At 36.4% G+C, this 15,829-nt stretch overlaps 2 protein-coding genes across 2 annotated transcripts; both read left to right on the top strand.

Annotated features, from left to right (window-relative positions):
• The first annotated feature begins 168 nt into the window (after positions 1-168).
• Positions 169-5,555, top strand: LOC306865224 (ankyrin repeat domain-containing protein 54-like). Its single transcript, XM_079409701.1, has 8 exons — positions 169-852; positions 1,782-1,829; positions 1,917-2,015; positions 3,443-3,514; positions 3,603-3,650; positions 3,783-3,907; positions 4,177-4,284; positions 5,181-5,555. Exons 1-8 carry the CDS (start codon positions 489-491, stop codon positions 5,253-5,255), a joined length of 939 nt encoding a protein of 312 aa, XP_079265827.1. The 5' UTR covers positions 169-488; the 3' UTR covers positions 5,256-5,555.
• Positions 5,556-5,752: 197 nt separating this feature from the next.
• LOC306864891 (HMG domain-containing protein 4-like) lies at positions 5,753-15,131 on the top strand. The gene is made up of 14 exons (XM_079409174.1): positions 5,753-5,815; positions 6,982-7,105; positions 7,457-7,537; positions 7,624-7,763; positions 8,559-8,637; positions 9,527-10,150; positions 11,429-11,656; positions 11,774-11,949; positions 12,032-12,113; positions 12,199-12,263; positions 12,912-13,014; positions 13,524-13,699; positions 13,774-13,896; positions 14,015-15,131. The coding sequence occupies exons 3-14, from the start codon at positions 7,501-7,503 to the stop codon at positions 14,057-14,059; spliced, it is 1,878 nt and encodes a 625-aa protein (XP_079265300.1). The 5' UTR covers positions 5,753-5,815; positions 6,982-7,105; positions 7,457-7,500; the 3' UTR covers positions 14,060-15,131.
• Positions 15,132-15,829: the final 698 nt, after the last annotated feature.

Below are 15,829 nucleotides of genomic sequence, written 5' to 3'. Positions count from 1 at the left end.
TAAATAAAAATCCTAATCTTTGTTTTCATAAAATAAAATAAAAATGTTAGTCAGAAATCACATTTTCTAGAAATTACGTACGTACATTTATTACGTTATTATTATACGCTCTCTGATTGGACGAACGCCTTAACAAACTCGATGTTGATTGGCTGCTTAGGTCACGATGAATTCAGACTAAGCAATACAGACGTGTTTTACTAAAAACAAGCGCAAAACATTGAAACAGCGCCATTTTGGCTCAAATGGGCTCAGAGTTCATTCCTTGATTCGGAACGGTTTGTATTCAACATTACAAAATTAAATTGCAATGAATAGAAAAGCAACGTATCTTTATTTCAAAACCTGGCTCGAAATGCAGTCTTGAAGCATGCCGCTTGTGTAACAATGCTGCGTTAGGTTTTGCAACAGATAAGTTACAGTATTTACATCCTGATGGTACTGGCGTTTACATGCTGACATTAGTCCAGTAAACGCCTTATATTAATATGGAGGGGTCGAGCCCACTTGTTGCAGCCGCGTCGGATGTTGACCGGTCCGGTTCGGAGGGAGAGTTCACGGTACCGAGCGGAGCTGCTGTGAGAGACGGCGAGAAACGGGAGGATGAGGCGCCGATGGAGGCTGCAGGTGCGGTCGGGTTCAGTATCTCGCGTCTAGACACGCTGAGCGCGCTGAGACTCAACAGAACCCGACCGGCGGCGGACACCGAGCTCCGGTACCTGCACTTGTTATGGCAGCCCGGTGAACTGCTGCAGGCGGGACGGAGCTCGCCGGGCAAAATCACATCGAGCAGGGTGAGGCGGCTGGGAAGAGCTCGGAGGAACATGGGGCCCATTGGAAAAGACTTGTATGGTGTGTGCATGAACAGACATGTCATATATTAATGTAATATATATATATATAATATATATATGTATTATAATATCCATAATAACACACACACACACAGAGTAGTGTCCAAAATGATTAGAACACTAGTATTTTCAGCAGCTAAAAATGGTTTTAAGTCAGTTATTTCTATCTTTTGCTGCAGTGTGTCAGTAGGAAATATAATTTACATTTACAAACATTCATTTTGACATTAATTGTAATAATCGAGAGACTTTTGTCTGACAACAGCCAGAGCTCCACACAGAGATCTGATCATCATCATCATCATCCAGTCTGTCTGGAGAGACATGAAGAAACAGAACAAACTGAGACCGACTCAATCCAGAAGAACTGTGGCAATGTCTCCAAGATGCTTCAAGAAAGCTCCCTGAATAACTATGCGCAAGTGCACCGAGGGCAAAAGCTTCTTTAAACGCCAAGGATGGTCACACCAAATATTTATTTAATTTAGTTAATAAAAGTTAATTGATAAAGAAAATCTATTTATGACATTATTTTTGACATCATCCTCATTTGACAGCATTTTTACACAAGTGCCTAAAACTTTTCACAGTACTGTAGCTTTGCAGGTAGGTTTTTTGAAGCATCTTGGAGACATTGCCACAGTTCTCACTCGATTATTATGTCAAAATGAATGTTTGGAAATGTAAACTGATATTTCCTACAGACACACTACAGCAAAAGATAGAAATAACTGACTTAAAACCATTTTTAGCTGCTGAAAATACTAGTCATAATTATGGCCAGCACTTATATATATAAAATTTAATTTATTTTCTTCCTTTTCTCTCTCTCTCTCTCTCTCTCTCTCTCTCTCTCTCTCTCTCTCTCTCTCTCTCTCTATATATATATATATATATATTCAATTCCATATTGTTTTCTTCTCCAAGCTGTGAAGAGGCTCAGAGAAGCTGCCAACTCCAATGATATTGACACAGGTGAGAATCATCAGCGTGACAGTCAGTGGCAGTCACACTTGATGCTAAGATTTGACATTATAGTCGGTTCACTTTTTTTATTTCTAGTTCGTAGATTGCTGGAAGAGGATACTGATCCTTGTGCTGCTGATGACAAGGGCAGGACAGCCTTACACTTCTCTTCCTGCTATGGCAACGAGAGTATCGGTAAGCTCGGACAAAATAGTTTGGTATTAACTTTTCATAGTGGCATTCAATGCATGATAAGGTAATTTTCTTGGCTTATTTGCTGGCACCAAAAAGTATTTAGCCACTCAAGACACACCAAAAATATATAAATATAATTGCATTGCATAATAAAATTTAAAACCAGGTGGCATTTATTTTCAAGTAACAATGTAAGCATGAGTTTGTTTCTTCATCAGAGAAATTTAGCATTGCGTCACTCAGTGGATCCTCTGCAGTGAATGGGTGCCGTCAGAATGATAGTCCAAACAACAAGCTTTATGGAGATGCTGATTTGCTTCTCCAGCAGGACTTTAGCACCTGCCCACACTGCCAAAACCACTTCCAAGTGGTTTGCTGAGCATGATATTACTGTGCTTGATTGGCCAGCCAACATGCCTGACCTGAACCCCATATGGAATCTATGGGATATTTTCAAGAGTAAGATGAGAAACAGTCGATCCAACAATCCAGACGAGCTGAAGGCTCAATAGTGCCTCATCAGAGCCACAGGCTCATCGCTTCCATGCCATTCTTCACTGATGCTGGAGTTTGTGCTAAAGGAGCCCCGACTAAGTATTGAGTGCATAAATTAACATACTTAAAAGAACTTGAACGTTTCTGTTTTGCAAATCCTTTTTTTGATTGATCTTAGCAAATATTCTAATATTTTGAGATACTGATCAATGAAATTAAAACAAAAAAACTTTTGAAATGTCTTACTTTACATGTCATGAATCTATAATATATATGAAAGTTTAGCTTTTTGAAATAAGTTACAAAAAATATTGTTTTTCACGATATTCAAATTCTTTGAGATGTACCTGTAAATTTATCACTAAGATATTTTTAACTTATTCTATCCATAGTATTGCTTTCTCCAATGAAAAATGTGTCTTGTCTGAACCAGGAGAGAAATAAATAGTTCTAAGCTAATATGTCAGTGTATTTTGATGTGAGAGGACAACAAGGGATGGACTTTTTCATTGGAGGAAGCGTTATTATGAATTATGAACCAGAAGCCATGGTTTAAAGAGGTTAATTGATGGACTGGAGTGGTGTGGGTTATTGTAATGTTTTTATCAGCTGTTTGGACTCTCATTCTGACGGCACCCATTCACTGCAAAGCATCCACTGGTGAGCAAGTGATGTAATGATGCATTTCTCCAAATCTGTTCTGATGAAGAAACAAACTTATCTACATCTTTGATGGCCTGAGAGTGAGTACATTTTCAGCAAATTTAAATTATTGGGCTTTTTCAAAAAATATTTTCCATTTTCATTTGAACTATTCCTTTAAGTGTGGCTTAATTATCCAAATACTTTTTGAGGCCACTATATTTCACCTTTTACCACTGTTTTTAAACTTTTTCCACTTTCTCTTTCCGTCTTTACTTTTAACAATGTAGTTCAGTTATTGCTGAGTTATGGTGCTGACCCAAACCAGAGAGACAGCCTCGGAAACACACCACTGCATCTGGGTAAGAATGTGCAGAAGCATAATTAGCATAATTACGTATAATTAAATCTATGTTCAAAGCTTATGGTGAATTAAATTGCCTTCTACAGCTGCCTGCACCAACCACGTGCCTGTCATCACAACTTTACTGCGGGGAGGTACGATTGATTATTAATCTAAATCTTTTTCATCCGAGATATTTCTGCTATTTCTTCACAAAAACAGTACCTCTAACACCATTCACAAATCTTAATTTAGTACTAGTTCACACATTATAACCGTCCCCTCAGGTGCCCGTGTTGATGCTCTGGACCGTGCTGGGAGGACTCCTCTTCATCTTGCCCGTTCGAAGCTCAACATCTTACAAGAGGGAGACTCACGTAGCCTAGAAACCCTCAGAGGAGAGGTCACACAGGTGATTAACTTCATGCACATAACAAAGAGATTGTGGACACTGACGTTCATGCTTCTTGTGAATATTTCTACTATGAAGGTTACTTGGGGTAAAAGCTTCTGCCAAATGCATAATGTAATGTAATGTAATTACTACTGGGTAAACATGAGACAGGCTGATTAGGTTAATATAATGTTCCCTGCCCACACTTTTCTTATGCATCTGTTGTGCATGCTCATATATGTGATGTAATGCAAAAATGACCCAGTGATCTTTGAATATGTCTGTAGATCATTCAAATGCTGCGGGAATATCTGAATATAATGGGACAGAGTGAAGAAAGAGAGAAACTGGAGCACATCTCAAACCAGCTGCAGAACACCCGTACCAGAGAACAGGTAGAATAGCTGCTGAGTTCATGTACTCATTCCCTTTGATACTTTAAAGAGGACTTTTTCGTTTTGCATCTGCACCCTGTAAAGCCTGGCGTATAAAATATGAATATATTTTTAAATGGAACCATTTATTATACCTTTAGACATAAAAAAAAATCTAAAAACAGAAAAGCATTTGTGCGTTTATTATTTATTTTTTGAGCATCATATGGGATACATCAGGCTTTTATGGCTCATCTAGTATGATATAGGAGATTTTAGCACATAGTTGCAGAGGGAAAAAAACTGTTATTCAGAGGCACAAAATAAGCAAAAATATGCGATTTCGTGCAGCTAAAATTAAGATGGAATTCTGATAGCTTGTAAATCAATGAGATCTTTCTAACAGTATAACAGACTACATAAGATGCATAAAAATATCAGTTGTCACTATATCTCCTAATAATATGTCTTAAGATTATATTTAAATGCTTAGTTTTACGTTTAAGGCTCTGTAGTTTTTATTGTGGGTGCAAAACATGATGGCAAATACAAATTCCTCAAGCCTGATGTGTCATATTTCATACTCGCACTTTAATATGATTTTTTCTAAAAGATGATGTATGGATAATCAAGTCGCTTCAGCCCAATACGTGTTCATTTTCAAAATATTGTATAATGGAAAATGTACCACTGAAGGGGGAATTTTAAATGAAACTAAAAGTCCTTTTCTTGCAAAAAAAAGAAGTATAAACTATCAGTCAGTCAACAGAAAGAATGTTCATGTTGATGATTTAGAGCCCATAGATATTTGCGTATCAGATATGATACAGTAGGCTTTATGGAGTTAATTCTGCAGTTTTGTGTGTTTGATATCACTGTAGCTTTTGGACATAGTTATTCTTTCATGTGATCCACAGGTAGACGAGGTGACGGATTTACTGGCCAGCTTCACGTCTCTCAGTATTCAGATGCAGAATATGGGAGACCGGTAGAGATGGATGGAAGAAATGAATTGAGAGGATGAGACAACTGTGGGTTTTATTGGGAAAACAGGAGAAACTATTTATATATGACCTGCCTACATATACAACACAACTGTGTAATAACGGTTATTTAAATCCAACTTTGACTAAGAAAAACTATAAATTGCCTTCATTTTATTTTTGTTCCTGAAACCATTCTCATTCCTTTCTGTTATGCCTTTATTGTAGCCTGTTATGTTACTGTATGTTCATTTTTGTAAGTGATTGAAAGACAGCCAAATAAATGACATAATGCCAATAGTGTACAGTATGTGGACTCTGTCTTTGATTCAGCGATGTTGCAAAAGTAACACTAAAGTATAAGCTGTGCGTGTTCAAATCGCTTTTCTATGGTAAATATCACTAATGCGAATGTTTAATGTCAGTTTTTGGGTGTAAAAATGGGGGATTTCATTGTTGTGATACACTCTCTGGTCTCAAAGTCCCTCCTCCTCTTCTCTGGCTGCTTTTGTTGTTGACTCCCAGCAAAGATGGCGTCGCGCGCCAACTAAACCTACATCCAACCCGAGGTAATATTTCACTCATTATTGCACAACACTTCTAATATCTCCACATAAATCGAATGCATTCCGTGCCATTTTTGCAGTACTGTAGAAACCCATAAAATCGCATGGTGGGAAACGCCCCGTTAATCGAGTTGTAACCCGAGACCGGCCTATGTGCACCGCAGCCGCGGGACTGAGCGCGCTGGACGATCCGGCAGAGACGCGCGACACGTTCGCAGCTGCTCAAATCCTCTTGAGCTGAACCAGGGAAGCGCTGGATCCCGATGAAGAGAGGGGAAGGGGGTGTGTGAGTGTGCATTTCTTCGAAAGTAGGCGGGAAATGTGCAATAAGAGTGTTGAGGCTGATTTTGTAGTTCTTGTTGGGATTCCTGCAAATGTCACCGGCAGCTTGACTAAGTTGAGGCTGGAGGAGAGCTGATGTGTGCTGCAGATCCTGATCTGTCTCTAATGAGTGTGTGTGCATTCTGTAGCACATCTTCAGAGTTGCTCAACGCTTCTGCGTGCAACGTTATTGCAATTAGAAGAAAGCTTTTATTAAAACTGGAAGATAAGGCGACTTAATTCTGTTTTTCCTGATGAGTTTTGTTTTCTCCGTAGTTTTTTCTGCATTAGTGCTTATTTATTTGGTTTTATATCTTTAATGTTAAGCATTATATTATATGGCATTCAAACGGAACACTTACATTTAATTCAGTTTTGTTTGTATAGCAATTTTTACAAAACATGTCGTTCTGAAGAAAACTTGTCACTTTTAGTCCATGATCGAGACACATTTTAGAATGTTTTCATATTTCATTCTCTTCCAGGGAAAAGGACATTTGACAATTTATATATATATAAGTTGCAAGCAGGTGCCTAGCTACATTTGTTTGTCTAATAAAATGCTCATTTGAATGAGATTGTGACTTCACTTAAAAATGAAAATGTACTCGCTCTTAAGCCACCCAAGATGTAGAAGAGTTTGTTTCTTCATCAGATTTGGAGAAATGTATCATTACATCACTTGCTTATCAGTGGATCCTCTGCAGTGAATGGGTGCCGTCATGGTTGACTTTTTCACTGAATGAAGCATCATTATGGATCATGGACTATAATTTAAAGTTAAAACGCCTTTATGATGTATTTGTTTCTTACAAACTCTTCTCACTTTATTGTGATGTTTTTATCAGCTGTTTGGACTCATTCTGACGGCACCCATTCACTGCAGAGGATCCGCTGGTGATGTAATGCTAAATTTCAACAAATCTGTTTCAACAAAGAAACAAACTCATCTACATCTTGGATGGCCTGAGAGTGAGTACATTTTCATTTTTGGGTGAACTTTTGTGTAATATATACACTTTAATTGCTTAAAAAAACTACAAAAAGATGCAGATTTGTCTAACAGAGGTACAAGAAGTATTAGACTAAACCTTAAGAGAAAACACTACAATATAAACAATGTTAAATAATCATATTTAATGCAGCACATTAAATGACATTTAGTCTGCAACAAAGTAGTGCAGATAATTAGTACATACAATAGTGCAAGTTAAATTGAAATCAAATGATCGGTTAGCTACGCAGGAAAGGTCATTGTAGTTTGTTTCAAATTAAGTGTTTTTAGACTGAACTTGATGAATTGAATCTGTTCTTGTGCACTAGAATCACAAGACTGACCAATCCCACCCGAAGGACTGGGACTGACCATGGCTTTTGAGGAGATAAAGAAGAAAGGAATGATGGGTAATGATGATTGTCAGACAGAAGCACCGTGACACACTCAAACATGTCCAATAAAAACCTACTGTGAAATATGGGTTTCTTTGTAGATATTTCAGGGATGGAAGGAGAGGTTGGTCTTGTTGCGGGTCGCAGCCAAAGAGAGAAGAGGCGCTCGTATAAAGATCTGTTGAGAGAGGAAGAAGAAATCGCAGCGCATGTGCGCAAAACCTCCAAGAAACACCACAAGGTAACAGCAGGGAGTTACGGTAACATCCAACATCAAGTTGCATCATATCAACAAGTGGTTGACAAGAATCCATTGATTGCCATCCATTGATTTATCAGTATACATATATATTTCATAACTGTGTTGTGTGAGAAATAATCCCAGTAATAACCACAAAAGCTGTCCGTAGACTCTTAATGACATTAATAAACACGCAACTTGATGTTTTGTTACCAAGGTAGATATGACTTCTGGTCTGAGAAGGATTTGGACCTGTGTTTTTCCCTCTCAGGCCACTTGTCATTGACTCATGCTTAGGGATGCTGCTATCAATTATTAAAAAAAATCTTACTGGCTAAATGTAAAGTAAATAAATACATCCAGTGTGCAATATTTAGATATAATGCATTAAATATCATAATGATATATTTAATAAATTATAAATGAGTACAAATAATTTCACAAATGAAACATTGAATCGGTACAAAAGCTCATATTATACCCATACATTATTTTTATTAGCCTTGTAGGATATGGCTTTTTTTCATAGGTTTATGCATTTTAGTGCCTATAATCTTTTGTGTAAGCCTTCTTGTTTATATAAGGCCTGTTAAAATGTTCTGTATTCCGCTTCAGATGAAGTAAAAAGCCTTTTATTAGTCTGTAAAAAGCCTGATCAGATCATCCCTACTCTTCCCGTTGTAGGTGTAGTTGTAGAGTAATAGATCAATAACCATATGTGGATTGTTTCTTCACTAACATTATCTTTCTGGCACATATCATGCCTGTTTGAACATGCACTGTTGTCTTTTTTAGGATTCTGACCTTTTCCTATTAGGAGGAGATTCTCACAAGAAAAAAAAGAAGCACTTAAGTGATGACTACTATCACAGAGGTGAGGAGGTTTGTCTTTTTCAAAAACTGGGCGTAATAGTCCATTTTATTTATTTTTTATTTTTACATTACTTTTATATGTTATATTTTTGTTTCTTATCTTATATAATATATTAGATATAACTTGAATTAGTGAAATTGTTAGTTCACCCAAAAATGAAAATTTTGTCATTAATTACTCTCATGTCGTTCCAAATCCGCAAGACCTTCGTTCATCTTCAGAACACAAATGAACATATTTTGGATGAAATCCGACAGCTTTCTGACCCTCCATTGACAGCAATGCAATTGACACGTTCAAGATTCTTGTTGTTATACAACAGGAATTGTTGTATGAAGTCGTTATTTTTGTTTTCTTTGAGCACAAAAACTATTCTCATAGCTTCATAAAATTATGGATGAACCACTGATGTCACATGAACTATTTTAACGATGTCCTTAATACCTTTCTGGGTCTTGAATAGGCGTTGCTGTCTATGCAGGGTCAGAAAGCTCTCAGATTTAATCAAAAACATCTTAATTTGTGTTCAGAAGATGAACGAAGGTCTTACGGGTTTGGAATGACAAGAGGGTGAGTAATTAATGACACGATTTTCATTTTTAGGTGAACTATCCCTTTAATGTCTAAGCAAATAATATTTATAATCAATTTTGTGATTAAATGCAACACATAAATCACTCTGTCTGCAGTGAATGCAGATCTTCACATTGCACTATATATTTCTGTTTCTACATTATCGTATCTATATATTTTATATTTAGCACAACTGATTTTTAAGTTAATATATCTAAGTTATATAATTTTGCATTTTTTTTTCTGTTAAATTTTTAAAAAAAAGCAACCCTCATTGAATCAAATATTATTTTGGATTTCTAAACTCTCCCCGCAGACCATCACAGCTCCGGTCAGCCGCCCCACAAGAAGAAGCGCAAGTCTTCAGATCGCTCGCCCTCCCTCTCTTCCTCTCACCCGTCCCACTCCACAGACACGGCCATGGGCCTCCTGGAGGCCATCACCTCCCCGCTGGCCATGGGCTCCGACCCCACTCCTCACCTCCCCAAAAAACCCTCCTACCCTCCCCAGGCCTCCTCACACTCCTCCAAAGACCGCAAACGTGACAGCAGCTCCAAGAGCAGCCACTCCTACTCGCACTCTCGTCCGCCCGACTCATCTTTGTCTAAAAAGCATTCCTCCTCCTCAAAGTCACTGCTGTTCCATGGAGGAGCTGGGAAAGGGGAGCCGCTGACGCTCTGTGAAGCTGAAGGCCTCAAGATGAAGCTCATCCTTTCCTCAAAAGAGAAGAATGAAGGTGTAGGGATGAATGAGGGATTCTCCTTTCCGGTACATTCTTCTTCCTCTTCAGGTGTCGTTGGCCATCATTCGTCCTCCAGCTCGAAGAAAGGAGGGATAAAGAAGGAGAAAGACAAAGATACAATTATGTTGAAGCCACCAAAGAAAAAGCAGCACAGCCGAGAGCCGTTGCCTGTTGTGGGGAAAGAGGTGGAGGTTGTGGGTGAGTAAGAACTGTATTTATCAGTCTCTTTATGATTAAAAATAGAACTGTGCTTAACTTCTTGGTTTAGTCAGTTCTTTAATATCAGGTTTACTGTAAAATCTTTCAGGAAAAGCACCCAACAACTATATTCACATGAAATAAAATTTGGTAAAGTTACAATATTAATAATAATAATTAAATAATAGTCATTTGTTTTTAAATGGGAAAAACAAATCAAAACAAAGGTACTTACAGTGCTGATCAAAAGTCTGGGGTCAGTAAGACCTTTTTTAAAGAATTTAATGCTTTTTGTTCCAGCAAGGACACACTGATCAAATGTGACAACAGAGATGCCAAATTTTATTAAACATTTCTATTTCAAAAAAATATTTTTCTTTGAACATTTACTTGATCAAAGAATCCTGAATAAAAGTATCAGGGTTTCCACAAAACTATTAAGCAGTAAAACTCTTTTTAACGTTGATACTAATCATAATGTTTCTTGAGCAGCACATCAGCATATTATTATGATTTCTGAAGGATCATGTGACACTGGAGTAATGATGCTGAAAATTCAGCTTTACATCAAAGAAATAAAATACATTTTAAAATATATTGAAATAGAAAACAGTTATTTAAATTTGTAATAATATTTTCCACAATAGTACTGTTTTACTGTATTTTTTGATTGTATAAATGCAGCATTGGTGAGCATTAAAGACTTCTTTAAAAACAAAAATATACATTAAGATTAATTTAGAACATTAACAGAATATTAACAACAACACTGCAGAAATATAATAGCATAAATATCAATAAATGTAATGCTTATAAAATAATAAATTATGACTAAAAAATAAATGTTTTTAATTTTGTGGTCTATTGATTCTCTAATTATTTTTGTGTTAAAAAGCAGAAATTAAACAAAATAAAAAATAGTGTCTGCATAAAAACCTAAACAAAAATAATCTGCTTTTGAGAGAAAATCGATCATAATCCAAATCTGTTTTTGTTTTACCGAAACAAGCATTATCTGTATCAGTCATAAAAATTCAATATTGACCAATCTTTACTTATGGTGTCTATATAATGACAAACATTCAACATGCATTTTTTCAAAAAAAACAAAAGCAAATAAAATCCTCACAGACACTTACCACTGATGTACAAATGTTCTGGTTTTGTTTGCACTGAAGTTGTTGATTTTCTGCATGAATGAGACATACTGTATTAAAATCATCTAAGCCTTAACATGAATGTATTGCAGCATTAAATGTGTGTGTTTGTGTTCATCAGGGCATTACGGAGGCATGGGAGGAGACAGCTCATCTTCAGGAGGAGAACTAGAGGCCGGCGAGCTGGTGATTGACGACTCCTACACACATCTCTCTAAAAAGAAGAAAAAGAGCAAGAAGAGCAAAAAGAAAAAAGATAAAGAGCGAGAGCGAGACCGAGAGCGAGAGAAAGGATCCAGGGAGAAGAAACACAGCAAAGGAGGAAGTGGGGGGAAGAAAAGCTGTCCAGGTGAGACATGTTTCACTTACTTTAAAGCTAATACTGATTGGTTGGTATTGCCATTTTGTCATTGTTACATAAAATTTAATTGAACTGAATTTAAATTTCTCTTTCTCTGCTAAACAGGTGATCAGTCTAGAAGCCACTCCCACTCTCACAGCTCATCCAATCACAGCTCTTCTGTTGGCATGTACGCTATGGCTCCACCCACCTCATCCCATCACCATCAAAGCATTGAACTGGTGGGTGAGAAAAAGAAAAAGAAGGAGGAAAAGGACAGAGACAAACATGACAAGGACAAGGTAAATTAAATCACTTCCCTACACCAGTGGAAATGCCTTGACTGGTTTGATTTTATCATTAATGGTTTGTACATCTCGTCAGCCGAAGAAGAAGACGACCACAGCCTATCAGGTGTTCTGTAAGGAGTACAGGGTCAATATCAATGCGGAGCAGCCTGGATTAGGTGAGTGCTGTTGTTCTGTGCACATCTGTCAATCATCTGTGCTGTTTCACCATTGGTTGAAATTTTGTTCTTTTTTTCGCCTCAGACTTCGGGGAGCTGAGTAAGAAACTCGCAGAGGTGTGGAAACAGCTGCCTGAAAAAGACAAACTGGTAAACACTTTTTACCTTTGCTTTGAGATTTCAGATAAACAGTGACTTAAAGGGGTAGTTGAAAAGTATATGAAAATTTTATTTTTATTTAGTCACCCTCAAGTTGCTCCAAACCTGGATGAATTTCTGTCTTCTGTTGAACACAAAGAAGATATTTTGAAGAATGTTGGTAACCAAACAGTTGCTGGTAGCCACTGACTTCCATAATATTTATTTATTTCTGAGCAAACTATCCATTTAATAATAGCAATTTAATGCTGGTTAATGCTAATAAAGTAGCCAGTGTTATTTTACTGTTATTTATTACTAAGTATTTATTAATAATTTGAATTATCTTTTTATATTTTGAATTAAAATTAATATTTTAAGTTTTCATTTTATTTTAAGTTTAAAGTTTTAGTAATTTTGTGGTGTGCTTTTGCCTTTTTTAATCATTTTTTAAAATCCTTTTTTTCTAGTTTTCTATTTTAATTGTAATTTTAGTGAATTATTTTATTTCAGTTACTGAAAATAATGGAATAACAAGTAAAACGGTTTGTTTCATGTTTAAGTGCTCGAACAAGTGCTTGAGCGGTGTTTTGTAATTTCAGTCAGTGGTGGGACAGTGATGCATACATCCTTTTTGGTCTCTTCTTTCTCACACCAAAGGTTTGGAGACAGAAAGCTCAATATCTCCAGCACAAGCAGAATAAAGCTGAAGCTATGACGGTCAAGCGGAAAACTTTAACAACCTCAGACAGTAAAAGCAAAGGTGAGACCAAAGCTGATCAGTTTATACAAAGTTCTGTCATGAATCTCTTGAAGGCACAGGTTCTAACTCAATCTGATATAATCACATCATTATCACATGGCGCAGCTGATTGGTTCTTTTCATATCAGCAGCCAATGAGCTTGTTGTCAACATTCAAACACTTGGCTAGTGCCTGCTGTAGCAGTTGCAGCACACTTCAGAAACCCTTCCCCTTCCCCAGCTCCACCTGTCTAGATCTGCTACGGGGTGATCATGTATGTTACATATGGGGGTTATTTCATATATGTTATGTGTACAGCAGCATGTTGTGGATGTATTGGCAGCAGCAGCGTAGCAGATCTATTCCGCCAAGACCAAGCACATTAACATAGTCATATATATTACCATGCTAAACTCTACGAGAGTTGTCATGACAGAATTCCAAGATACCTATCTTATAAATTTAATTTTTACTCATGCATCAACATTTTTCTTGAGTCATTTCTTGAATATCCCTCTGTTTATCTCAGGTTCGAGTAAAGCTGTCAGTTTAGGAGCGGGATTGGCCCCTCAGGGCCGCTCGTCTTTGGGTATGTCGTTGTCTCCAGCGCGGGTACCTGATGTGGATCCCATAGATGCAGCAGCTCACCTGCAGCTGCTGGGTGAATCGCTGTCTCTGATTGGACACCGACTTCAGGAGACGGAGGTTTGTGTTGTAGACATGTCCCTTGTAGGTCCACATATAGATCATGTCCATAAGCATTTGTGTTTGTTCTGTAGGGGATGGTGGCGGTGTCTGGCAGTCTTTCGGTGCTTTTAGACTCTATTTTATGTGCTCTCGGTCCATTAACCTGCTTGACGGCACAAGTTCCCCAGCTCAACGGCTGTCCACGCAACATCCTGGTGAGACATTCACACGCTACAGTTTTTATTTTTTTTATCCAAAATCTTTACAAAAGTTTCCTATTTGCAGTTGATATACAAAGTGTATGATTTCAACTCCTCACCCACTTTTTTGCAGTCAAATACTTTGGACAACATCGCTTACATAATGCCTGGACTATGAATCTTCTAAAAGGCACTTACAAGAGACTGGGTTACATTTGGACGCATTCCCAGAAGCACCAAACAGTTTCTTTTTTTACTTTTTCTGATCAGTGGACATTCTTAGCCTCTGACAAGTTTTTAAAAATAGTATTTAAAATGTTAGTCATTTTTTATTGTTGTAAAAAAATATCCTATTTTAGAGGACACTTTTGAAGTTTCCCTTTTGTGTTTGTTTAGTTGCGATGTCTGTTTTAAGATGTGTTTGTGAGTGTGATCTAATTCACATGCTTTCAGAATGTCCAAAACATTTTAGGTTTTATACAATTATGTGTAGTTTCATTTTAGGGCTAAATGTTGTTGTTTTCTAATTTAATGTTGAGTTAATTTATATCAACAGCAGTTTAACTGCACTGTCATCATTTTATGTCTTACATATTGTATTTTTGTAATGCAAATGTTGTAATAATATTATAGTTTTCAACTTTTAGCACGTTTACAGGGCAGGCATGTATAAAATAATTTTTAAGGTGCAGTAAGTACTTTTTATACCTTAAGAAACTCATAGTTAATTTTAATTTTTATAATGTTGTGCACAGATATGAAGACCCCAAGCAAATCAGTGGACAAGGTCCTCCCTCACATAACCCTCATTTATAGTGCACTTTTGGTTGCAGAATAACTGGTATCAAATATGCCAATGAATATTTTTTTTAGTGGCATCATTAACTGAAAAGTTTTGCTTAATGCAGTATCCAGTTCGACAGGTATCAGTATGCATTAAAAAAATTACTTACTGCACCAACAATTTAGTTTACATTTAAAGTGATCTTTTTAAACAAGTGATTGTTGGTAGTTTTAGAAGATGGAGGAAAAAAGTGAGATATATTTGCATTGATATATGTGCATTTTGCATTGACTTTTTTTCATTAAATCTCAAAGACCGGGTTTGTTATAAAAGACGTTTATAAATGAATTTTCTTCATGTAGTACACATATGGTGGAGCCCCCCCCCCCCCCCCCCCCCAGAAATATTTGGACATGTAAGTCTGAATTGTAATGTACTACTGTAGATATTAAAATTTTCTACATTTATGTTGTTCATTGAATTATATATGATCATGTTCCATTAAAAGCGTACTTTACTCAAAAATGAAAATTCCATCAAAATTAAGTAATTCCAAACCTTTATGACTTTTTTCCTTCTGTGGAACATTAAAGATATTTTTTAGAAATGTTGATAACCAAGCAGATTCGGGTATAGGCATTTCTCCAAATATTTTCTTTCATGTTTCACAGAACAAAGAAAGTCATACAGGTGCATAAATGATGACAGAATTTTCATTTTTGGTTGAACAAAATCTTTAATGTTTGACATCCAAAGAGTCCAAATATGGTTTGTCTTAATTTTGAAATAAAAGTAGTATGGTCTGATTTTTTTTAAAGTAAGTTCTATGATGTAAAGTCATTCATACATGTGCATTAATTGTTAAATGCTGGGGTCACATTTAAAAATCAGTTCAAACAATTAACCTTTTTCTTTATTTGGTTTGCATGACTTTTTGTTAGCATTTTTACAAAGAAAATCGGATTTTATTCGAATTAGTGCTGTCAAACGATTAATCACGATTAATCGCATCCAAAATAAAAGTTTTTGTTTACATAATATATATATGTGTGTACTTTGTATATTTATGTATATACACACATACAGTATATATATTGAAAATATTTACATGTATATATTTATATTCATATAATTTATATTATATATAAATGTATTTAATATATA

Source organism: Barbus barbus (genome assembly GCF_936440315.1).
Source record: "Barbus barbus genome assembly, chromosome: 4".
In the NCBI taxonomy this organism is placed as follows: Eukaryota; Metazoa; Chordata; class Actinopteri; order Cypriniformes; family Cyprinidae; genus Barbus; species Barbus barbus.
This window is presented reverse-complemented; position numbering and strand designations above follow the sequence as displayed.